Raw genomic sequence first — 23,055 nt, forward strand, 5'->3', positions numbered from 1 at the left:
GACTGTGATTTTTGTAATAGAGGGGCAAATTGACTATTTGGTTAGGGGTGGTCAGATTAATTTATTATATCTTATTCTATTTATTTATTACATCTTATTTTTAAGAATAATATTAAACATCAATAAATATATTTTATTTTTAACATATAAATAATTTTATTGATTAATGGTAAATGCATCATATTTTAAATTGTTTAAATATTAAAAATAAACTATAATAATTTCATTGTTTGAATGTAAAATTGTTTGGTGCTTAGCAATTTGGTAACATTATCCTATTTTTAGTAACAAAATGTTCTTGTTAAATAATAATAAATGTATAATGATTTGTAATATTACACCAACTAATAATAAATTTTTATAATTAAAAATAAATTACATTTATTATTAAAAATAAAATATACTTTAGACTTTTTAAGTGCGAACGAACGCCAAGACAGACCGTGCGGATCACGCGTTGCTTCTCGGAAGTCGGAACCAGCAGAGGCTAAAACAACTACACCGGACGCATGCGCCAGCCATTCAGTCAAAGGCCTGCGAGGCTGCATCCTTTGAATTTAGAATTTTCTCCAGAGGATGCTTCGCCAGGCCCTTCTCGTCCTCGCATTGCTAGGTTCAACCCTAGTCGGACCGGCGAACTCACATCAGGAAACCGGCGAGTGGCACTGCGACTCCGAGTCGGAGATCCGTGTCGAGGCCTCGTTCAGGCCCGGGATTGTCACTCTCGATGGCCACGTTGATGACTGGACGGACATTTATGGCTTCGATTTCTCTCTCTTGCCGGCCTTGGACCCCGACGCCGATAAGGAGTACGAGGGTGGAAAACTGACCGTTAAGGTGTGTATCCTTCATCTCTGTTTCGTAAATCTTCTTCTTCTTTTGTTTCTAGCTGCTCTTTATGGCTATGGTTCCTTTGGCTGCGGAGCGAACCAGCGTATTGACTTCATATAGATGGACAAGTTTTTTTGTGCTGTTCGAAGAAATAATAAATCATTTCAAGAATTTTTGGAACGGTTGCTTAATTTTGCAGCCCACTGCTAGACTTTCGCTTAATGAAATAAGTGATAAGCAAAGAAACCGATGAAATTAGGAGGTCAATATGCTAATCCTTGTTTTGGATATCAACATCCGACAAGAAATAGAAAAAAAAAATGCCTGAATACTATCTGAAGTTAGAGAGCAGTTCAGGTTTCTCACTTTCCAAAATTTGAAACTTTTTTAGATCACAGATTGTTTTCTGCGAAACCTTTAGACATAACATAGGGTATGGTAACCTTACAGAGGAAATGACCGTGAATAAGGATGAGATTGTTGTTTTACAGATTGCTTTCTTTATGATATCTCTAGTTTTCTTGACCAGTATAATGAAATCTATTTCCAGCAATATGATGCTCTATTCTGTAATTTTTCACGCATCTTGTATGTGTCATTGCCAAAAAGAATTTCACAGTTCCATTGCAGGCTTTGCATGATGGCAAGGATGTTTTCTTCATGGTACAAGTTGACGGCCATTATGCATACTCTAAAGGGTATGTTTGATTTCCAGTAGAAGGAACAAAAACACACATGCACACATTGTGTTTTATAGTAAGAGCAAGTCTTCTTGGTTTAAAGAGGTTGTTTTATATTCATGCTATAGATTACATATTAAATTATAAGCAAAATCATGTCCTGTAATACAAATCACCTTGTCTTGTTGACATGCTCTTTGTTTAATTGCATTCTATTTATTGATTTATTCTTTTACATGCATAAAATTCATACTGTCTCTAGGTGTTTGGGGACGGAAGAACTGTTATTCATTCTGATGTTTGCAACAAGTTGCTATTCCCAATTAAATCTGTTTGTTTATATATTTATTTATGGTTGGCTTTTCTTCAACATTTTGGGTGCACACTAGGAATTATGAATGATGGGGATAATGGATAGTGCTTTATTTTCTTAATGTTTGGAATCAAATGTTGATGGCCCAACCTCTCTTATTTGCTCTCCACTCAAACATGTGGAACTTACATGCTTGCAGAGAACTGCTGTCAACTTGTCATCATGTTGTGTCCCATTTTCTTGTTGGTTATATAAATTCTGCTGTAATAAGCCGAACATTTCATAGAAAATCAGATCTCTAGTTCCTTGTCTTGTTGTGCTTTCTCAATGTTGGAACGGGTAAAAAGGAATGGCCAAAATTAAAGGGATAATGTTGTTGGAGATAAGATAAGTTTCCAAGAATAAAGGGGATAAGATTGTTGGAGATAAGATAAGTTTCCAAGATTAAAGGGATGAGGCAGCTTGAAAGAAAAGGATAACTCCAGAAATTTTTTTAGATGGTTTCTTGTGTGTGTGTGTGTGTGTGTGTATACCCTACTCGAATTCAATAAAATTCAAGTAAGCATTTCAAATATTCTGCTTATTTCACTTAACATACCAGATTATCAGTGGAAATGCTTATTTGCTTCATGTGGGTGTGGTTTCTCTTCTTTTCTTTTTCTTCCTCCTAAATGCAGTGAGAATAACAAGTGCCCATCTGTTGCTCTCATGTTTCAAACTGGGGAAAATGCCACATATCATAGAGTAAGTTTTATCAACAGAAATTATTATGATAATTGGAGTACAGTATTACCTGTTAGCCTTTGTCTTTCCTTAATATGACTGAGAAATCTATGGTACTTTAAAGATGGGTGGGTGTGTTCAAGGACCAGATACTTGCACCAGCAAAACATGCCATGGACATGAAGTAGATATCATGCACTTCTCAATAGGAAATGCCATTCCTGGGCGACTCTATGGTGGTAATTCAATAGACAACAGTATTGGAAATGGAGGTGACAGGTGATGTAGCAAAATTTGATCCTTCTCACTGTTTTTTTCTTTGATGCTTAAATTGTTCTATAGTCTTATATCGCAGATTATGTCGTCTTTTATGAGCAGGTTTGGGCACTTGGTTGATACTTATGCTTGGAATCCACACTGTCATTTCCTTGATGGACTTGGTCCTTCAGGTATTCTAAAATTTAAGTAGAACTTGTATTTCTTTGGAAGATGTAGCCATAAATACAATTATACAAGTTTTTTCTTGGAGTCACATAGCTAGTGCTCTCACACAGAAAATTTTCTGCAGATGTTGGTTAGGATTCAGGTAGTTATCCATACTGGCATTACTAAATTTATTCTGCTCTTGTGCTGTAATCTGATTGTAAGTACAGTTCATGTGAAGCAACTTTTTTGTGGATTGTCAGGGTAAAATCACTGAAAGTTCCTCTGTAATTTCCAGAACATTCAAATACTCTGTTTGTAAAAACATAATGAAAACTTTTATTATATATACGGGCAAGTTTTAACAAGTTATTTGCATATCAAGAGCATTCTTTTAGGCTATGTTTGGAACAAGGATTTTTTGGCAGAAGGAAAAGGAAAAGAAAATAATAATTTACACAGATGCATAATAACATCATTTTCCTTTTATTTTTCTTCCACAAATTCTAATTCCAAAAGTGTCATTAATTTTCAGCTGTATTAAGTAATTTGTTTCCAGGACATTGAAATGTTGACTTGCTTGGTTCTGTCAATAGACTGTTGCATTCTTCTCTATCTCCTGCAACAAAGTTGGAGAATTTATAGGCTGAAAACTTGCAATAACAACCCCTTAACAGCAACATGCACCCAAACCAATGGAAATGAAGTAATTATTTTGTCAGTGGTTTAGAGTGATACACGCCACTATGAAATTCAAGAGTGATAGCTGCTTCTTTCATCGCATTAATCATGTTTGAAATGTCTCCAATTTATTGGTTGTAGATGGAGTCATTAGTTCCATTTGTATAATGGTTAAGTTGCATTCTAAGAAGTATGAAACTTCTGATACGGTGTTGTGTTCATTTGTTTGACACTTGTCCAAATATGTTATATTCCTGTATCTTTGTAATTTTAAGGTCCGACCCTATTTGAAAACTTGGGAGAGGTGATGTCCATGATGTGGACACTGGCGTCCATTGTTTGGCTTGGGTAGATATACGTGAACACAAAGTTTAGAGAAAATAACTTAAAACATGAACACAGATTTTTTTTTTTAATAATTATGTTGATATAAAGACTAACATTGTGGGCTGGGTAACCAAAAACAGTGTGCTTTTCATTATAATTTAAAATATGAATGAGAGCATATGTGAAGCAATTCAGATAAACTATATAACTGTTGGAGAGGGGCTACCCCGCACAGGTGTGAGTGAGCAAAGGTGAGCTGTGGTTATCAGCAATGGGCCATTTTCCTTCTCCACAAGGACCCTTTTTAGGTAAAACTCGGCCACACTTGTGCATGATTCTTCTAAACCAAATCAATCAATACTGTGTATAGGATACAGCCATATTTGACCTCATCATTTGATGTCGTCTATGGGAAAACCACACCAGCTCCCTTGTATGCACAACTGACCTTTGGTTGGGGGGCTTGAGTTGGGAGCGACAATCTCACATTAGTATGAGCCAACGGTGAATTGTGGCTTATAACCAAGGCACTATTACCCTTTCCTCTTGAGGACCCTTTTTAGGACAAAATCTTATTGCCACACCTGGGCTCGCCACTAGGCTAAAGCACACAATACCTCATGTGAGATCAAGGGCAGATCCAAAAATCTATGTAGGGAGAGACTGAAATTTTTTTTTTAGGTGTAGAACCCCACATCACAGATTTTGGGGTGGGCTGTAATTTTTTTTTTTACTGGATTATAATTTAAAATTATTTTCTACATTAAAAAATTATTTTTATAGTAAACAAATATTTTTAATATAAAAAAATAATTTTTATTGTGGGCTGCCCTGGGCTGAAGCCCAGGGAAGCTCACACGTGGATCCGCCATTGTGTGAGATGCAACCATATTTTGATAACATCAATAACATTCTAGTAGATGATGAGACAAGATGCAGTTCTAGTAAAGCAGTGTTCTTGAATCCATAAGGAAGAGCACAAAATTTTGAAATTGAGAAACTTTGTTAATTGTGAATACCTTTTGTCACAGGTTATGACTTAAAACAGACTTCGACCTTTTCTAATGGAAATCATTTGGAAAAAAGGAAAAAAAAAAAAGCTGATCTATTTGTATTGTTTGGAGCTGTAAATGGTAAAATTTGCTTGAGATCCCACTTTTATATATCATTGCACTGCTCCAAGAGTGATTGGAAAATGACCGTTCTTTTCCCAGGCTTGGTTTCTCTTTCAATTGGCCTTATCTCAGTCTTTTGAACACATCTACATCATTATATAACATATGTACTTGATGGCAAGCTATGGAAAAATTATTATTTCCATATGTCTACACTGTCATATTTCTGTCCTGGAGTCAGCTTTGCTTCTGATTTATATTGCTTAGCCTGTCAATTCGTGCAAGACCATGTTGGGACACTAGAGTGGAAACATTTATGATCTGTTTCATTTGCACTACAGATATGAAAGCAGGGCAGGAGCTAAGTCTCTTGTTCCAAAAGCCATCATCAGTCTAGAATTAGACTTTTTTTTTTTTTTCTTTTTTCATATACATATTTGATGGTTGCTTGAATACACTTGCCGCTCTTATTGAACAGTAAAATTTATTGACCTGGTTCAATGTGTATTTTCATATTCTCTAACAAAGAGACATCTCTAGATTGTGATAATGAATTCTAAAAATTCTCTCATGCATGTATTTGATTGGGTAAATGTTTTGAGCAACTCCATTACAATCCCCACATCACTTGCAGTTATTTCTGTTTCCATCCATCTTGTTTATGGTCATTATTATCAGGAAATGATACTAGTGCTCAGAACAACTGGAAAGGGGTTTGGTGGCACAGCAGCTTAACTAGTGACTCAGGTAACTTCTCTTTGGGGCTGTTTTTTGCGCCATCCATTTAACTATACTTCTTTGAGTGTTGAACTTTTTTTCAGACAGTAAAATGGTGTGAAGCATAAGATACAGAGGGAGTATGTTCTTTTGAATATTTACCTAGCAAAAAATAAAATAAAATTACCACATGGCTTTATTTTTGACATATGGCAAATGCTTTTGTAATTTCTGCTGTCTCCTTTTCCATGTGCATTTGAAATATTTGTATGCTCCATTTTGTTTTCAGCTTAGCTTAGCTTTTTAGTATCTCTTGGTATTTTCTTAATGGCATTGCAATTTCCAATCCTACAATAGTCTCTGAAACATTTTGGAAACAGGTTTTGTGGAGGAAGATAGCCCATATACATCAGATGGACAAAAGGGCACTTTTTATTTTGAGTTCTCAAGGCCTTTGAGAACCATGGATCGTCTTCAACAGGTATATTGAGCTGGTTCTTATGCTGAACTCTGTCAATACACTCACCCGTTTATTGTTTCTTGTGATGAATCCCTATTGGACCATGAATAGTTGCTTATGCCAGTAGTTCCTCTTGAAGTTGCCCATCAACCATAGTGGATTTCCTGCATTCATAATCCCCCTTAAGTTATTTGTTCTTTTCTTCCATATTTAATTAGGGAATTTTTCATAAGCCACTCACTGGCAGTTAACTTAATGCTGTTGCTCCTTTCCAACTTAAACTCTACAGTCCGAAACCATGATCCTAGAAATCTAGAAGACATGGACATGTACCGATAGATATGTTCTTAGTTCTTTATCGTCATGTGTTGTCTTTTTTTTTTTTTTTCTCTCCTGCTGTCAAAGAAGTATCATCTACCTGATAAGAGTCTAAAGCATTTATCATTCGCTGACACTTGCAGGATGCTCAGTTCACCATTGGCAAGACAAGCAAGGTATCAATCGCCTTTTGGTACCCGACAGACGGGAAACCATGGCATGGATCTGGACACTACTCTATTAGCTGCGATTGGGTGGCATTGGACATCTTGGCAGGAAGCTCTGGATCTAGTAAGACCCATAAAAACCCATGGGATGCAGCCACTGCCTTCTCCCTCCTCTTCTCTGTAGTTGCCTTTTGTCTTTCTGTTTTTGTTGGGCATCGAGTTTCCACCCAAAAGGGTGTGCCCTTTACACCTATGAACAATCTCTAGGACAGTCATCACATTCCTATGGTCAGATTATGTGGTGTGCCCTTTACACCTATGAACAATCTCTAGGACAGTCATCACATTCCTATGGTCAGATTATCTTTCCACAATCTTTGGCACATTCATAGGTTCAATTTATCATACCTTTTTATAGTTTGATTCTGATTTGCTCCCTCCCTCTTTATTATTATTTTTTGGGGTCATTTTCCCTATTTTAACTCTTCAGTCCAGGGCTTGTATAATTGATGTGATATGAATTCCCTATTTATGGAGGGGATTATTGGGACATGTAGAAACAGTGGATTGAGGTTTTCAACACTTAATATATTATAGTAATACTAGTAAAGCAATATTAAAAGATGACATTACGGAGTTTTTTTTTTTAATTTTTGTTTTATTACGAAAATTTCATACTGTCTTTCGAATATGTATTGGTTTGTTTTAACTTAAATTACTTTATATGAACAAATAATTTAAATATATGCATATTGTCTTATTTCTTGATATTTAGTTTGTACATATGCATTTTTTGAAAAAGGAAATTCACTCACATATATGGAAATAGTAGTTTGTTTATAAAATATATTTATATTTCAATCTTTTTAATAACATTTTTGCTTAAAAAATGCTTTTAAGTAAAAAATTATTTTGTACAGGAAATTATATTCATTATATTTTTACATAAATATAAAAATAATATTGTTGCGATATATATGTTTTATATACAAATGAAAAACTATAATTTTGTATGCATTTGTGGTTAGGTTTTATTTATTTTTTAAAATGCAAGCTAAAAATAAAAAAATTTGGAGAAAAATATTTCTTTTATAAAACATGTTCAACATTTTACTTTGAAACCAACGTAAGTGTTTTTGTTAAAATCTTATTAAGAATTATTAATTTTATAATGATTTTTTATCTCAATGGAGAGATTTAATGATAATTAATCTGTTATAATTTTTTATGATGAATAATATTAATCTTATATGTTATATACATTTCTCACACCACTTCTTATGAGCTAAACTCAGTTTAATAGGCCGACTCAATTGCCTAAAGCCCAGTAAAACTCGTCAGAGCAAGTTCATACATCACTTAAATCCAAACTCAATTCGTGGAATCAAGCAAGCTCCCAGCAAGGCTTTCAGTGAGCTCTCAACGATATATCCAACGAACTCCTAGCGACACTTCTAGTTCGCTGACCTAATTGTCCAGCTCACCGGTTAAACTATTCATCTCGCATAGACAATAAAGTTACAAAACAACTGTAGGCAGGGACTCATTTACTTTATCTAAAGCAAATCAAATCTCTCGTAATAAGAATTCAACTTTCAGTTTTATGCAATTGATAAGGACAGCTTGTCCCCCATTATATCATCTTTATATTTTTATATTTTACGCAATTATAAGCACCCCTTAATATAAATAGGGGTCAAAAATACTATTGTAAGCAGGACAACAATAATAATCACATACTATCACTCTGTCGAAAAACTTTGAGGACAGTTGTGGAGTAGGCATCGTTCTGGTCAAACCACGTAAAAATTCTTTGTGTCATTTATATTTTGTTCTTCCTCCTTGCATTTTCAATTTATCTATTCATTGCGGGTCTTGGAATCACGATCGATTAAATCTGAACGTTGACATTATATTATACCAACTGTTTCACATTTTATTTTATTTTCTATATTAGAATTTTAGATTGGTGGTATAATGATAAATTGATTAATCGTTAACAAATTGAAGAACAAAATTAATTTAAAATAGCAAATAAAAAAATGATTAAAGGTTAAATCAATAAATTTTGTTTCCATTGATCACGGTGATTGGAGCTTGATCCTTGGATTATTGGATTTATCCGTGTCCCTCCCACCCAGTCCCAGGCATAGGGTTTTTTTTTTGGCGCAAGCAAAGTTGCCGCCGTTCTAATTCGAACAAGTTCGTCCTCAGTTACTTGTTGGTACTTCGACGAAGAAACCTCGGTGTGTTTGCGAATAAGTTTCGCCGTCGTGACTCCGCCTTCTGAACAACGTATTTGTCAGATTATTGGGGTTGTAGAGTTGGAGAATGCTATAGTGTTGAATATGGCTGTGGATGGAAGCAAACAATCTCGAGTCTCAGCGACTCCACTTCCTCCTCGGACGCTCAATGTGCAGAAATTTGCAGAAGCCAGAGCCTCTGAACTCGAGACCCTTCATTCCATTCTCGCGAATCGTCTGGACAATGATTTCCGGTCTCGGAGAAACAAGAGGAGAAGAACGACCGGTTACGACAATCGGGGCACGAAAAATAGGAGCAGAAAGAGGCAAAAATCAGGAGTAGTTGATTTGGGCGGTGCTGTGGCGTCGGAGAAACATGAGGGGAGGGTTCCTCCTCGTCGCATTCGTCGGAGAATTGAGCTTAGGAAGAATCTCGAGAGTGGTTTTTCTACTTCAGGAGATGGGACCAAGAGACTTAGAACGCATGTTTGGCATGCAAAGCGGTTTAAGATGACAAAGCTGTGGGGTTTCCACCTCCCTCTGGGTTTGCAGGGCAGGTAATGGATTCTCATGCTAGGAGGCTACCCTAGCCTAGCCGTTTGAGGGTAGAGGAGGGTTTGATTTTATACACAGCCTTCCCTTGTTTTTTTATTTTTTCAAAGAGTGATATTATGTTGCTAGATAAACTGAAAATACGTCATCTATTTATTCTCTCTTTTGAGGAAAATTGGATTACCAGATGCTAGGTGATGAGCTTCATTCTTGTACTTTCCCTTGGCGAATTGGGAGGATTCAGTACATATAACTTGTTTGTATGTGTGATGTAGAGGAAAGGGTTCAAGGGCTCTCTTGAAGAGGTTCAGAGATGGAGCAGTCATTCATGATGCAAGCTACTATGGTGCTGTCCAATTAGAGGGTCCCCAGGTAGGATTTCTCTTTCCTCTATAACCGGGCAAGCAATTTGCACTTCATTTTTGTTGTGCTCCGGATTTTCTGTTTCCAATGGCTGTTTTCATTATTGCATACTTTTCTGAGAAGGAAAGAAGGATCTTTATCAATCTGTCCAATAGAAATATTAATCCTCATTGGTTTCTTCTGTTATGTGCTCTCAGAATTCATTACTGGAGATGCTAAGTACAATACTTGTACCCTTTCAATCATCTAGACTGGAAGATATTTCCCATTCTCTCTTATCTGGTGCTACCTATGGAAATGCTATGGTAGGTGACACTGCAATATGCTCTCCGCCCTCTGCTGTAAATTTGGGTTACAAATGTCGATATTTTATGTCTTTTAAAATTATCTTTTTGGTATCGGCAGCTTCATCATGTTGAAGCACCCATGTCTCCTGCAGTAGCTCCTGTGACCTATATGTGGCAACCACTCCAACAGCAGAGCGCACCTCATGAGGAATATCATAATGCTGATCAATACAAAGAGCCACAGGGCGCTGGAGGTGGTGGTTTCTTTCGAAAGCTCTGGGTGTGGATACATGCTTCGGCTTTTGATGAAGGATATGATGTTTTAAAACTTGCTTGTCAGAAACAGGTGAATGAACTAGTCATTTTATTTCTTTGGAGCTTGATATGCTCTTCTATCAACCAAAAGACTTATAAGTTGTATTGAATTTAATGTTCTTTTGCTGCCTAGATGGAATAGTACAAGGATATAATTTTCTTTCTTTTATGTGTTTTTTCTTCAATTTTGAATATTTGACATGATTTCTTAGCTATCTAACTCAAATTTTTTGGGTCCCTCGAACCTTTTGATCAGCAACCTTCACTGGCCAATCCACTGCTGCACCTGTCATCACAAGCTGACTGTTGTACCTTTGGTCATTTTCTCTCTTAATCTCTAGTCATCACCTCCAGTGAGTTTATGTCACCAACCACCATCTCTGGTAAATTTTCCTTTTTGGATGGCTGCAAGAACCTAGGAGATGTAAAAAAAGGAGTCCTTGGGTTACTAAAGTCAAACAATGGATTCTGTTTTTTTTAGGGCCAAGTTATTGCTGACAATGTTTTCGTTCTTTGCCAAGCAATTTGTGGATATTATTATGAAGTCATGTTTACTTGGTTGTTTAAGTGAGCTTATTTGCAAATCAAGATAGCTTCTTTATCATCACTGAGTTTGAGGGGATGCTAAGACATATAATAAAAATATTTAAATTGGTAGAGATCTTTATAAATTTCAAAAGATAGATAGACTTGTTTTATCTTTAGAGTTTTATAATTAAGGTTGAATCTTTAAATTGAATCGAGTTAGAGCAAAATGAAATAGTACTATCATATTCTCATGGATTGGTGGATGTAGGTCTTCATTGTTGAACCATGGATGCCTCTCTCTCTCTCTCTCTCTTAGCTCATTGTAATCTATTTATTATATTCTAAATAATGATCCTTTCCTGTTATTTGATTGCTTTTATTCACAATCATCACAAGCTTTAATTGTACTAGGTGAGATTAGCTACATGAATTCTAGCTCTCCAATCTTTATCTAAAATTTATGTTGAAAGATCCAATGATTTTTTCACTGGTTGTTAGCTACTTAATGCAATCCCTCTCCTTTATCGCGGGACCAGGGACCAGATATGATAAGGAGGAATACCTTCAAATCTTCAACATTAGAAGCATTGGTAGGATTACTCATTGCACAAAGTTATTGGACCACTTATTTGATGCTCAAAAAGTATACGTTATCACAAAGTAGTCTCCTCTAGTGCTATACTTCGTGAATGTACTCAGCATTTGATATCTTGACTGCTCTTGTTTTCTAAGCAAAGAGAAAATAAATGTGGCTAGCAATATATTCATCAAATGCTTTTGTCTTGTATAAAGTACCTTGTGCCATTGATTACCTCTCAGATGGATGAGGCTGGCATCTTCTTAAATTGCATCTCACTTCAAGGTAAACTAGCAAAATTGGAAGTTATGGGTTCAAAGGCGTTTCAGCTTCTTCAAAAGATACTGCATCCTGTTACCAGGTGAGCTATTCAGAACAAATGCATCACTTTTGCCCCAGCAACTTGTTTAGGTGGTGGTGAAATACCATTGATTGTCTGTGTAGTGTTGCAGAAAATTCTTGTCAATTACGTCGATGTTTGAATATGGAGTCTGACACAGAGACTAGCCTTAAGAAGCTAACTGCTCTTCAAGATGAACATAATATTCCTTCCTCTGGAATTATTTCTCTTACCATCAAGGATCCCCGTGTTCTGCCTGAGAGGAATGTTGGACTTGTACCTGAAATAACTAGTACTAACAAGTTGGGTGATATGAGAGAAGATGGTAAAAATCTCAGTGCCTCTGGAGGGATTCCAATTAAGACTACAGAGTCACCTTCATTATCATTAATAAAACCTGAACAGAATGCTGCTTTTCTGGGAAGCATGGATTTATGGGATGCAAGCAAAGGAATTCCTCCACCAGTAGAAGAAAATGTTATTTGCATGGAAAAGCATCGACAGCAGCTGGCTTTCTTTTGCCTTGATGACAAAAGTGCAGGAAAAGGAAATGCTTCTGCTGAGGGACAGTTTTGTTCATCATGCCCTATTATGCTTTTGAATGACAGTAACAAAAAGGGTTCAATCATAAGGTACCTCAGTCCTGTACTTCTGTTTTTGAAGGTTGAATTAACAGTAGCTGTCTCATTATTTCCCCTCATGTTTGCTAATTTTGCTTTCAGAAGAAGATTTTCCATCTTTGTGAGTTTGATGTTTTATTCCATACATCATGATCCTTTATGATTGGATGTTTAGGAAGCTCCAACAATTAAAATTCTTTAATTAGAAAGTGTATGCAGACTTCACCATGCACACAGCTCCATTGAAAACATGTTTAAAAGAGTAGATTTACAAAGTTGCCTGGTCATCCCCACTTGAGTTAATTGTTCTCGGGATTGCAATTGTATATGCATTACGAGCATAAATTGAAAGATGATTACTATGGTAAAGCAACATGTAAATGGTAGCAAGATACAGAGAGTAACCTTTTCCATTGACGTTAGGTTCTTGTTTACAGTAGTGCGAAAGATGCGTGCCACTTATTGTATATGCACATCTAGATGATTGAATCTATCAGTGCTCAATAGTAAAGTTTCTATAGTTTTCTGATGATGGAACTTGTGAATAGCTGATAGCATTGCTTCCATTATTATCTTTCAGGTGGTCAATCATTCTCCCATTAAGCTGGGTTAAAGTTTTCTGGGTTCTTCTCATCTCTGGAGGTGCTCATGCAATTGGTTTGGGAGAGAAGCACTGGATTGCCTGTGATGTAAGCGAGTGCACTTTTCTTACAATGTACAACAACAATATATTAAGCCTTAATCCCATTAGGTGGCTTAGGTTATGCGAATTCTAGTGTGTCAATTATCTCTATCTATAATTATATCTTCTGCATGATCATTATAAAGTTCCTTTTGATCTCCCTCTACCTCTTTTTATACAAACTTCTTCTATTCTATCGACTCTTCTCATAGGAGCACCTATTAGTCTCCTCACATGACTAGCCTATCTTGATCATGGAGCTACGGTAACGTTGCTAAGGTTTATTTATAATTCTGTTCTTTCTTGTATGACTGCATATCACCTGTAACATCCTTATTTCAATTAGTCTCATATTTTGCACATGGTGCTTTAACATGACTTCCAATTTACCTCAGGAAAAGGTAAAACTCATCGTAGTTTGAAATATCTTTCTTCTGCAGGTTGGATTACCATATTTTCCTTCAGATTTTCCTGATTCCAGGGCATATTCTTCCTTTATGGCAGCTAAAGCAGCTGATTCTGATGAAAAAGTTGGCCGTCGTCCTCCTTCCATGAGACCTGTCAGTGTTCCCATACCACCTCCATGGGAAAGTGTTCGATTTGCTTTTGAGAAAGAATCAAGTACATCTAAAGATTCCCAGACTTATTCTGAGGAACCATATGTCATAAATATGGTCAATGAGAATGTGTTGGCAAACATGCATTGTGGAAAAGTTGACACCACAGCACTTATCCATCGTGTCTTTTTATCTGATGCCTTTGTAGCAAGGACGTCAAATATGCTGACTCATTTTTTAAGAGAAATCCATGGTGACCATTTATTTTTGTTCCCCCATGCACCTTTTATGAAGAATAATATTACCAAGTTCATGAAGGATAATGACATGCTTCTTCAGTTCCAAAATGGGACTACCACTCAGATAAGTAATGGGCGAAGATTATGTTTCCTTAGAGTTATTTTGCATGCATACGGAGGAGGTGTCTTTGAAGAAGGAGCTGCTGTTTGTGCACCTCATTACTCTGATATAACATTGTGGACAACCAGGTTCTATTACTTGTGGCTTCTTTCATGGCTCTGTTTGGGTAGCAATCATTTTGTCCTCCTCAATAATATTGGCTTTGTTTAGTTAGCTGTTATCTTTTTCTCCTTAATAATGTTGTACTCCACTCTCACAGCTGTTTGTTTTCTTAGCATGGAATTTTGTTGTGAAATATTTGAATGTATTCCCCAGAATCTTGGTTATGTCATTTCTGGGCTTTTTATAGGTAACTAGGATGAAATGTATGTAGAAATCCTGGAAAATGGAATAGTTCTTGAATTGTATAGACATTGCATTGCTAGAATTTCAATGTATCAGCAATAAAGGAGCAAGTTGCCACATCCCCTGGCTAATAAAATTTGCTTGTGATGTTGCAGATCAGACAGTGACAAGGAAAACCTTGAAATGCCCGAGTCTTCTGTTAGATCATACTTTGAGCAGCAACCTTGTGGTAAATGGGAGCTGCAGATGCCCAAGGACCCCATATCCCGAGAGAGTTATAGGTGGCCAATTGGTTTTGTAACAACTGGATTTGTTCGAGGAAGGTCAATATAACTTTCTTTTTGCTACCCTTTTTAAATTGTGAGTTTCGGATTGCAGATGTTATAAGTTACCATAGCTTCTTACTTGTGTTTCCTCTCCAATCCCCCGCTCCACTGGTTTCTTTTTCTATTTTGTGTGCAGCAAGAAGCCCGCTGCAGAGGCATTATGCGAGGCAACCTTGCTTGCTCGTCTCAGAGAGAAGCAATGGAATGCGATGCCAGTGAAGCAGAGGAGGAAGGATGTATACGTACTAGTCAGGAATCTTAGATCTACCGCATGTAGGCTTGCTCTTGCGACGATTGTCCTTGAACTACAAGGAGAAGACCTGGAGTTCATGTAACCTACCCTGTAAAATTTGATGCAGTGATGGCGGACGCCAACATGTTATTGCAGAAACCCGTCCTTACTAGCTATCGTCTTACTTACATGTACACACACACACACACACACACAGCCTTTATGTTTGTAACATTAGGATGCATATTGAGGTCTGGCTGGCAATAGAGTTCAATGGGTCTATGTCAGTCGATCTGTGTTTATGGTACCTAAAAGCTGGTTTGCCTTGAAATTATGTAGCAAATTGACAAGGAAGGAATTACTACATGAAATTGAATATTAGAATTCAGAGATATTACTCTCTTTCATTTTTTTAAATTTTTGGGTGCTAGCAGCGTGGTTAGAAGAATATGTGCGTATAATATACTAGATTTAACTGGGTGTATTCAGATTTAACTCAATTGTAAATGGATTTATTGGGTCTTCTCTTTGTTAAATTTGAATCAGATCTACATGCAAAAGGGTTGGATCTGAATTGGATTAAGAACGAATTAGATGATCCCATTCACAGCCCCTAACCTGAACAATGAACATAGGCTTTTGAGTTCGGAAAGCCCAATGCCAATTGAGTGCTGAGTGACATACAAGTCTTAAGGTAAATTGGCTTTTCTGTTTTTTGGTTATCTAAAAAGTTTTGGAACTAATCATCTTATAACGGCAAATGTAACTTATAATATATATTCTTGTGTAACTTTGTTAAAAATAATTTAAGTATTTTTTTTATAAAGTTAACAACAATTTAATAAAAATAAATATCATAACAAATTTTATAATAAGTTCATGTAATTATTTCTAAAAGAATTGAGAATAATAAAATGAAAGATAAAGGGGGATCGTGGAATTCAAATTACAACAACCGGGCCGGTTCAAGTTCAACGGCGTCACTGATCGAAGGGGGTGACACGTTTAAATGAGGAAACTGAAAGAAATGCAAAATCCAGACCCGTCTTCTCTGTCCGAGGAACCAAATTCAAAGTTTGCTGAGGCAACAAGGAGAGATTCTCTTTCACAGCCAGGTGGGGTTTTACTTCTGTTCAAATCCGATGTTATGAGAACTGGGTCGTCCCTAGTTTAATTATTGAAATCTTCAGTTTCTTCTCTTCTTTTTTTCCCATCTTATTCGGTCTGTGACCAACCAGTGTTAATTTTACATTTTTCTGTTTTTCATTTGTTCCTTTATTAGCGTTTAATCATTTGTGAAGACTTTGGTGTTCGAACTTACAAATTTCTCTCGGGAATTTGGGTCCTCTTGGACGCGGGTTGTCTGTTTCTTGTTCAAGATAGGTATGAAGAGCTCTATGAAGTTGAGATTGGATCCATATCTGTCGAATTTGATCGCCCACTGAAACCTTGATTTAGGGTTTCTGTTGTATGCTTCGAAATCCCCTTTATTTCGTGCGCCTACGAGGGTTTTTTGTGTTGCTAATTTCTTGAAGCTCCGGCCAGGTTTTTTGCGCATCCCGGGATTTGGTGCCCCTTTGAGCTGAGACTTAAAACAGCATGGCGAGGATCAAACCTCAAGCTCTGCTACAACAAAGCAAAAAGAAGAAGGGTCCTAGTGGCATCAGTATCACAACAGTTGTTTTTTACGGCTTGATTGTGGTTTTCATGGTGTTTTTCTTGGTTCCTACATACAGACATTGGTCTCAGAGTCACAGGTTTGTTGGAGTAATACTGGGTTATTTTGAAATCTGGGATCCAAATACGCTGTCATAACATCCTGATTTCAAACTCCTTCTCTTGGGGAACACCTCAAAATCTGGATAGTATTTTTTAGAACATGCTGAAATAATTAAGCTAAACTTTGAGAACTTTACAAGCTCTTTAGAAGGAAACGGGCTTTATCGATTCTGCATTATGAATCCTGTGATTTGGGTAACCCTACATCAGTTTAGAACATTTCCAACGCCCTGAAGGTCTGGGAATGGTTTCCCTATTTTAAATTAACGAACAAACCGAATTCTGAATAAGGGATTAAATTACTTCAGTTTAGCTCAGGTGCTTTCATATACTTCAAAAAGTTTCTAGCAGTTATCTACATTTATTTAGTTCATTTATTTAGTTTGTTGTAGTTATCTACATTTATTTAGTTAAAAAGAAAAACTCTGTAAGATAACCATTATACTATAGTCCTCTATGGCTTTAACTATTACTTGCTACCTTTTGGTTAGGTCAAGAGTCCTAATGGAGAACGATGTATCAGTTCTTGAGGTACAATATTTTGGATCACTTTTTCTTTTTGCTTATTTGATGGTTGTTTGAAGTAATAACCATGATCTCTATTGACAGTTAAAGATTTTCTGAGCTTATTTCACACATTTCTGTTTGTGTATTTGTCTATTACATGAAAATAGCAATTTATCGTTTGAAAGAAACTCCTTTCCAGTTACTATCACCAAATTTTTCTTCTTTTCTCAATGTCCGTTTTGTGCTGTAGGATGAAGAGCATGAAAATGCTTTTGCAGATGCAAAGAACTCTGATATCCCTAAATATGCTGTAAGTTTGTCATATACTGTCAATTTTTTTGTTTTGAAAGTTGATCTGCTACATTAGCACTCTTAAGAAAGGATTTCACTTATAAAGGCTTTTCACACCAATGTGCGACAATGGAGGCACATTTTTCCATGAAGTTTCATTATCTGATCTGTTAAATTTTGGTTCTTTGTTCACATGTCAGAACCTTCCTAAATTTAAATACTAGGATACGTATTCAAAAGTTAGAGAGTACATTGGCACCTTGGTGAATGATTAACTATGCTAAGCAGTGCATAATATTCTGGACTAAGTGATTGTTATTTTGGCTACATTTCAAATTAAATGGAATTCAGAGGGAAAATGAGATTTTTATATCTTATCCATGTTAGAATTCTATAAGTTTTCTTTCCTGTCAAAGTTGAGCTTCCTTTTCTTCAAATGTTATTAAAAATAAAACATCCAGTTAGGCAGGGGTGTTCGTACACACATCTCATACCCTAACCCTTGTCATGTTTTGTGCTGATCTCTCTATTTCTATCTCTAGTATGTGCTGTATATTAGTGTAGTTTTTTACTTTTTTTCCCATTTTGACAGATTTTAGATACTTCAAAAGGCTCTATAACAGTGGAGTTATACAAGGAAGGCTCCCCTAAGGCTGTTATTGATTTCGTTGACTCATGGTGGGTACTGAACTATTATTGATGCATTATTGGGAGTTTTTTGGGGTTCTCTAAAGCATTCCACCTGGGGTGATTAGTTTTGACCTTTACAATTGAGAAATTGATATATTCAAATAATTTTAGTCGGAGAGGGCACTTCAAGGGGATGCTCTTTCACCATGTAATAAAGAACTTTGTGATCCGAGGAGGTAGATCTGATAGACCTGGGGTAACTGAAGATTGGACTTTGAGAGAAAAGCATAACAGCCTACTTGATACAAGGTTTGCGGCCTTGTTGACTGACCCATTTCCTTTTAGCTTATCATTTCATCACCCACTTTCTTATTCTGACAAAATTTTTTATTTTCATCCAGTATGAAGCATGAGGCTTTTATGCTTGGCACTTCAAAGACAAAACATGATAAAGAGGGATTTGAGCTTTTTATTACAACTGCACCAATCCCGGATCTAAATGAGAAGCTGATTGTGTTTGGGAGGGTCGTCAAAGGAGAGGATGTTGTTCAGGTTACATGCTTCTCTCTCATTTTTGTGATGAACCATGTGTAATTGGATGTTTTTCTTTCTAGGCATAAAAATTTCTATTCTTCTTGGACATAATCATTTCTTTTCTCACTCTGTTCATGATCGTGTAGAATATCACAGGACTCTTATGCATTATAGTAATGAATGATTGTACCCGTTATATGATAGCATTTAGTAACCTAGCTATGCTACCAAGTCCGTGACCATCTTTTAGATAATGGAAATTGATGTGGACTCAAAGACTATTCTGCTCAAGACTGTTACCGTGTTCTGATCTGGATGAGGCTAAAGCACATCTTCAAGTGTTGGCTAATAATCCACTGATGCATCTTGGTAGTGGTACCATATATATGGCTCAAACCCTGCCTGGATCGTATGTGTCAAAGGGGCAACTACTACATTGTTCATCCATCGACCACAGAAATTAGGAAAAGAGAAGTTCTATTTATCAGTAATAAGTCATTTGAATTAAAAGGAATATTTGTAATACTAGATGTTCTTTCAGTTTGCAACTTTCCATGTATGACACTAGTAAGACTTGGATCATGCTAGATGCGAATGTCATGCTCGTCCGTTTTTAGTTCTCATCTTGCTTTATTATGTGTACGATGTTTATATTTAGAAAACGTGTTCTATATTAAAATGCATGTATTGTTATGTGTTTAACAGGAAATTGAAGAGGTGGATACTGATGAACATTATCGGCCCAAGTCTCCCGTAACTATTATAGGTGTCACATTAAAGCATAAGGTTTAAAGGACACAAATTTAAAGCTTTTATCGACTGCATGAATTCCCTACCAGAAATTATTAAGTGTTTAAATTATCAAGCAGCACGAGGCTTATGGGGGATCCAAAGCATTTCTTAGGCTCCTGTTCAGGGTGTTCTCTAACATGGATTGAAGTTCTTGAAATTGATTGGTGCGGACTTTTAGTTAGTTCTGATGCCATGAAGAGCTTGTCAATTATGTTTTGTAATGCGTTACTTACTGAAACTAAAGATGATACGCTGTCATTGTGGACATCAAATGCAATGCAATTGTTAATGTAGGCAAAGGCATAGTGTTGCTTAACTGTAGTCAAAATGGGAATCCTATTTCGTTTTAAAACAGGAAGAAATATAATCCATCGCCATGTTCATGTCATAGATGACAGGTATCTAACATCCACACTGGATAAAGTATTGAAAACATTACCAACTATCCAATGCAGAGATACATTTGCTCAATTACCCAGATAGCATCAGCAGAAAAATGAAATTAGCAGTCTCCCAAAACCTTTTCAAGCAAAGCCCCTATCTCACCCCTTGTGTCTATGCCATCTGCCTCCATCCTTGTGCGCATATCAGGTGCCAATTTGCCAGCAGCAACGTAAGTTTGAAGCAAAGAATGGTAGGCCTTGGAGTCGAGATAATTAACCTTCTTTAACAACTTGCATAACTGTTCGGCACCATCAACATCTCTCTTTTCCTCAAAATACTTGAAAAATTTATCCACATCATCAGGGTTTGGATGCCATTCATTGTTTTTTACCTCAGATATGGCGGCCTCCATGTACTTCAACGCGGAATTCACCTGATGGTGATTCAAGAAGAATGTTGTGAACATCTCCCTAGCCTTAAAAAATGGTCCATTTGAATTCTGCATGGCCTCCTGAAGGACTGACTCGGCTTCTTTAATCATGCCACTTTTCAAGAAAGCAATTATGGCAGCGTTCGCTAACCTCAGATCATAGTTGGAGCGACTAGACCTCCATTCCTCGAGAGTTGTCTTCAGAGCATCCACATCATTCAGTTTCCCGAGAGCTTGAAGCATGACAAGATAACTTAAGTTGTTGATTGTTTGGAGATTTGACTTCAGGGATTTCCAAACCCGATGTAACTCACCTGACTTGGAGATGCCAGCATAAAGACTAATCAGAAACCGGTAAGCCAATTCGTTCTTAGGTCCCATCTCTTCCTCTAGCTGTCTAAGCGCTGACGCAGCTTTCTCATTAAGTCCAGCCTTGACATAAAAACTAGCCAAAGAACTGTATGTTGTCCAGTCAATTGTTTGTTCATCTTCCTTCATCATCTCCTCAAAAACCCTTTCTACTCCCTCGATATCATTTAAACCTGAATAGCTGCGCATGTACATATTATAAGAAACTGTGTCCAATGCGATATTCCTCTTTCTCATCCCTTCAATCAATGGAGGCACCTTTTCAGGCTGGTCTAATCTCAGATAGAGAGTCATAAGACTGTTATATGCGAAGGTAAAGGCAATATTCATTTCTTCCATCTTCTTAAAGAGGGCCAATGCCTTATCTTCCATTTTTCCCTTGCAATAGCAGTTTAGGAGGGCTCCATAAGTATATAGGTTCTTTTCCAATTGTGGGAGGCTGCTGAAGTAATTCTCAGCTGCAGCTATTCCCTTGGCTTCAGATATTAGACCCAAGCGTGTTGCATAATCACGGGACGAGAAGTTAATGTTTCTCACGTCCATCCATTCCATTATCTGCGTCAGATAAATCAAGAAACAGTTAAGCTTGCACAAATAAAAATACAATAAACTATTGAAGAGTCCTTTCTTGAAATAATAGGTGATATGGAAAAAAAGCTATACATTTCTTCATATCTAAAAATATAGTAAGCAAAGCACAAAAAAAGCCACATTGTTATGAGGTATGTGTGTGACCATACAAGAAAAATCAAAGTAATAAATGACGTCTGTCTGTGATAACGTTACAGTGCCACCTATTGAAAGTGTATTAGACAAATAAGATGGTTTAGACATGTGAGTTAAAAAAAAAAACTAATACATGCATGCATGAGGAGGACACATAGAATGGAAGAAATTTGTAGCAAAAGATGTAGAAAAAGACCAAAGAAAACTTAGTGAGAATCTTTTAGGCATGAAATGGAAAATATAATAACCTTACAAAGATATGATTATAGATAAAGATGATTGAAGAGCCATTATCCATATCCTCGACCCCACTTAGTGGGATTAAGACTTGTGATGATTAAAGCCAACATTCAAGACAACCAAGATGAAATGTGTGTAAATAAATGATATTTGCACTATGATTGCATTTGTGAAATACACTTCCATCTTCAACAAGGCACGTCCAATATAATCTTACACAATGAAAGTTCAGTTGTACATTCACAATCCTATAAACTTCAACAGCCAGACACAAATCTAAAACCACAAGGTCAAAGGCCCAATAGGAATCGTTGGCGTCAAACCTTTAATAATATAGGATGCTAAAACTTGAAAAACCCATCTTGACTACCAAATAATCATATTAGCATCGTGCCAACAATTTTCTTGAGGCTCAAATGGAGAAAGAATATATTCATTATTCACAATCTTAGCGTTTCTCACCATTTACCCACTGATTAAGACACCTTTTTTTAGGGCAATGAAATATGCTAACCAATAGGGAAAAAGGGGGGGGGGGGGGAGGAACAGTTTCCCTCCGCCTATATTTCAGGGTTTAACCATCACCCCATCAGCTCCAATATTCCAATTCTGTCAGAGTTGGCTCCTTCAAACATCATAATGTGTAAGCGAAAATCCCAGTATTCAGCGAAACATCACAGCATGAAACCGGCACAAAATCAACGACTTTACACAGAATGAACGACATTTTCCAGAGTTAGATAAGTCAATATCTAACAACAACTAACACACATTAAGTAGTAATCGTGAATATCATAGCAAAGTGGAGAAAGGCAGTAAACCTGTAGGGCAGACTGGTGCTTGCCATACTTCCGAAGCTCCTTGATGCATCGGTCAAGCTCATACTTCGTCACCTTCCTGCCCTCCCTAACGTACTGATTCAATACCTGTCCGGCGGTCGTGGTCCCGCCAGTGGCTCTCAAAGCCGACAACCGACGGTACAGCTGAGTCACCGCCGCCACATCTACCTCCGCCGTGCAAAGACATCTCGCCAGCACTGCTCCGGCCGGTACCTGGCGCCTCCAGTTCATCGTCGTCTACTGCTAGCAAGGCCATTTTTCTCCATCAATAATATGAAATGTTGCTAGGTTTTGCGAGGGTTGAGTGATTCCTGAGAACGATTTGAATCGAGGAGGCTGAAAGCTCTACCCTTGCTTTGTTTCTCAAATTTTCTATGGACCGATATTTGGAATCGGGCCCGAAAGCCCATGAAGCCCGTTTGCTATTCGTGGTGATTGGGATTACAAGTAGG

At 36.9% G+C, this 23,055-nt stretch overlaps 4 protein-coding genes across 9 annotated transcripts; 3 read left to right on the forward strand and 1 right to left on the reverse strand.

Moving 5' to 3' along the window:
• Positions 1-498: 498 nt before the first annotated feature.
• Positions 499-7,181, forward strand: LOC127810201 (uncharacterized). 2 transcript variants are annotated; one of them, XM_052349548.1, is made up of 9 exons: positions 499-837; positions 1,462-1,529; positions 2,502-2,568; positions 2,672-2,826; positions 2,926-2,996; positions 5,772-5,840; positions 6,191-6,291; positions 6,732-7,005; positions 7,072-7,181. In XM_052349548.1, the coding sequence occupies exons 1-9, from the start codon at positions 577-579 to the stop codon at positions 7,086-7,088; spliced, it is 1,083 nt and encodes a 360-aa protein (XP_052205508.1). In that variant the 5' UTR covers positions 499-576; the 3' UTR covers positions 7,089-7,181. The 2 variants fall into 2 exon arrangements, with proteins under 2 accessions (XP_052205508.1, XP_052205501.1); XM_052349541.1 differs by having other exon boundaries at positions 501-837; positions 6,732-7,181.
• A 1,691-nt stretch (positions 7,182-8,872) lies between these two features.
• LOC127790622 (ribonucleases P/MRP protein subunit POP1) lies at positions 8,873-15,466 on the forward strand. Of its 2 annotated transcripts, none has more exons than XM_052320206.1 (10): positions 8,873-9,555; positions 9,826-9,922; positions 10,111-10,218; positions 10,319-10,546; positions 11,836-11,981; positions 12,065-12,592; positions 13,161-13,269; positions 13,703-14,307; positions 14,680-14,847; positions 14,987-15,466. In XM_052320206.1, exons 1-10 carry the CDS (start codon positions 9,104-9,106, stop codon positions 15,183-15,185), a joined length of 2,640 nt encoding a protein of 879 aa, XP_052176166.1. In that variant the 5' UTR covers positions 8,873-9,103; the 3' UTR covers positions 15,186-15,466. The 2 variants fall into 2 exon arrangements, with proteins under 2 accessions (XP_052176166.1, XP_052176173.1); XM_052320213.1 differs by having other exon boundaries at positions 8,874-9,555; positions 11,863-11,981.
• A 575-nt stretch (positions 15,467-16,041) lies between these two features.
• Positions 16,042-19,677, forward strand: LOC127813135 (peptidyl-prolyl cis-trans isomerase CYP21-3, mitochondrial-like). 4 transcript variants are annotated; one of them, XM_052353938.1, is made up of 9 exons: positions 16,042-16,197; positions 16,365-16,550; positions 16,628-16,839; positions 17,353-17,392; positions 17,619-17,678; positions 18,252-18,337; positions 18,461-18,598; positions 18,691-18,841; positions 19,529-19,677. In XM_052353938.1, the coding sequence occupies exons 3-9, from the start codon at positions 16,682-16,684 to the stop codon at positions 19,613-19,615; spliced, it is 720 nt and encodes a 239-aa protein (XP_052209898.1). In that variant the 5' UTR covers positions 16,042-16,197; positions 16,365-16,550; positions 16,628-16,681; the 3' UTR covers positions 19,616-19,677. The 4 variants fall into 4 exon arrangements, with proteins under 4 accessions (XP_052209898.1, XP_052209890.1, XP_052209916.1 ...); XM_052353930.1 differs by having other exon boundaries at positions 16,365-16,465; XM_052353947.1 differs by having other exon boundaries at positions 16,080-16,197; positions 16,466-16,550.
• LOC127813132 (pentatricopeptide repeat-containing protein At1g02370, mitochondrial-like) lies at positions 19,641-22,947 on the reverse strand. The gene is made up of 2 exons (XM_052353916.1): positions 22,586-22,947; positions 19,641-21,353 (listed from the first exon to the last, which is right to left on the reverse strand). The coding sequence occupies exons 1-2, from the start codon at positions 22,832-22,834 to the stop codon at positions 20,118-20,120; spliced, it is 1,485 nt and encodes a 494-aa protein (XP_052209876.1). The 5' UTR covers positions 22,835-22,947; the 3' UTR covers positions 19,641-20,117.
• Positions 22,948-23,055: the final 108 nt, after the last annotated feature.

The sequence above is a fragment of the Diospyros lotus genome, chromosome 1, assembly GCF_014633365.1.
Source record: "Diospyros lotus cultivar Yz01 chromosome 1, ASM1463336v1, whole genome shotgun sequence".
Taxonomy (NCBI): domain Eukaryota; kingdom Viridiplantae; phylum Streptophyta; class Magnoliopsida; order Ericales; family Ebenaceae; genus Diospyros; species Diospyros lotus.

Coding starts and splice junctions, on each gene's coding strand:
- LOC127790622 (XM_052320206.1), top strand. CDS start 9,104: ATGGCTGTGGATGGAAGCAAACAATCTCGAGTCTCAGCGACTCCACTT. Junction 14,308..14,679: donor ATAACATTGTGGACAACCAG/GTTCTATTACTT, acceptor GTGATGTTGCAG/ATCAGACAGTGACAAGGAAA. Junction 14,848..14,986: donor ACTGGATTTGTTCGAGGAAG/GTCAATATAACT, acceptor TTTTGTGTGCAG/CAAGAAGCCCGCTGCAGAGG.
- LOC127813135 (XM_052353938.1), top strand. CDS start 16,682: ATGGCGAGGATCAAACCTCAAGCTCTGCTACAACAAAGCAAAAAGAAG. Junction 16,840..17,352: donor CATTGGTCTCAGAGTCACAG/GTTTGTTGGAGT, acceptor CCTTTTGGTTAG/GTCAAGAGTCCTAATGGAGA. Junction 18,599..18,690: donor AACAGCCTACTTGATACAAG/GTTTGCGGCCTT, acceptor ATTTTCATCCAG/TATGAAGCATGAGGCTTTTA.
- LOC127813132 (XM_052353916.1), bottom strand. CDS start 22,834: ATGAACTGGAGGCGCCAGGTACCGGCCGGAGCAGTGCTGGCGAGATGT. Junction 21,354..22,585: donor AGCACCAGTCTGCCCTACAG/GTTTACTGCCTT, acceptor TATCTGACGCAG/ATAATGGAATGGATGGACGT.
- LOC127810201 (XM_052349548.1), top strand. CDS start 577: ATGCTTCGCCAGGCCCTTCTCGTCCTCGCATTGCTAGGTTCAACCCTA. Junction 2,569..2,671: donor AAAATGCCACATATCATAGA/GTAAGTTTTATC, acceptor GGTACTTTAAAG/ATGGGTGGGTGTGTTCAAGG. Junction 6,292..6,731: donor CCATGGATCGTCTTCAACAG/GTATATTGAGCT, acceptor TGACACTTGCAG/GATGCTCAGTTCACCATTGG.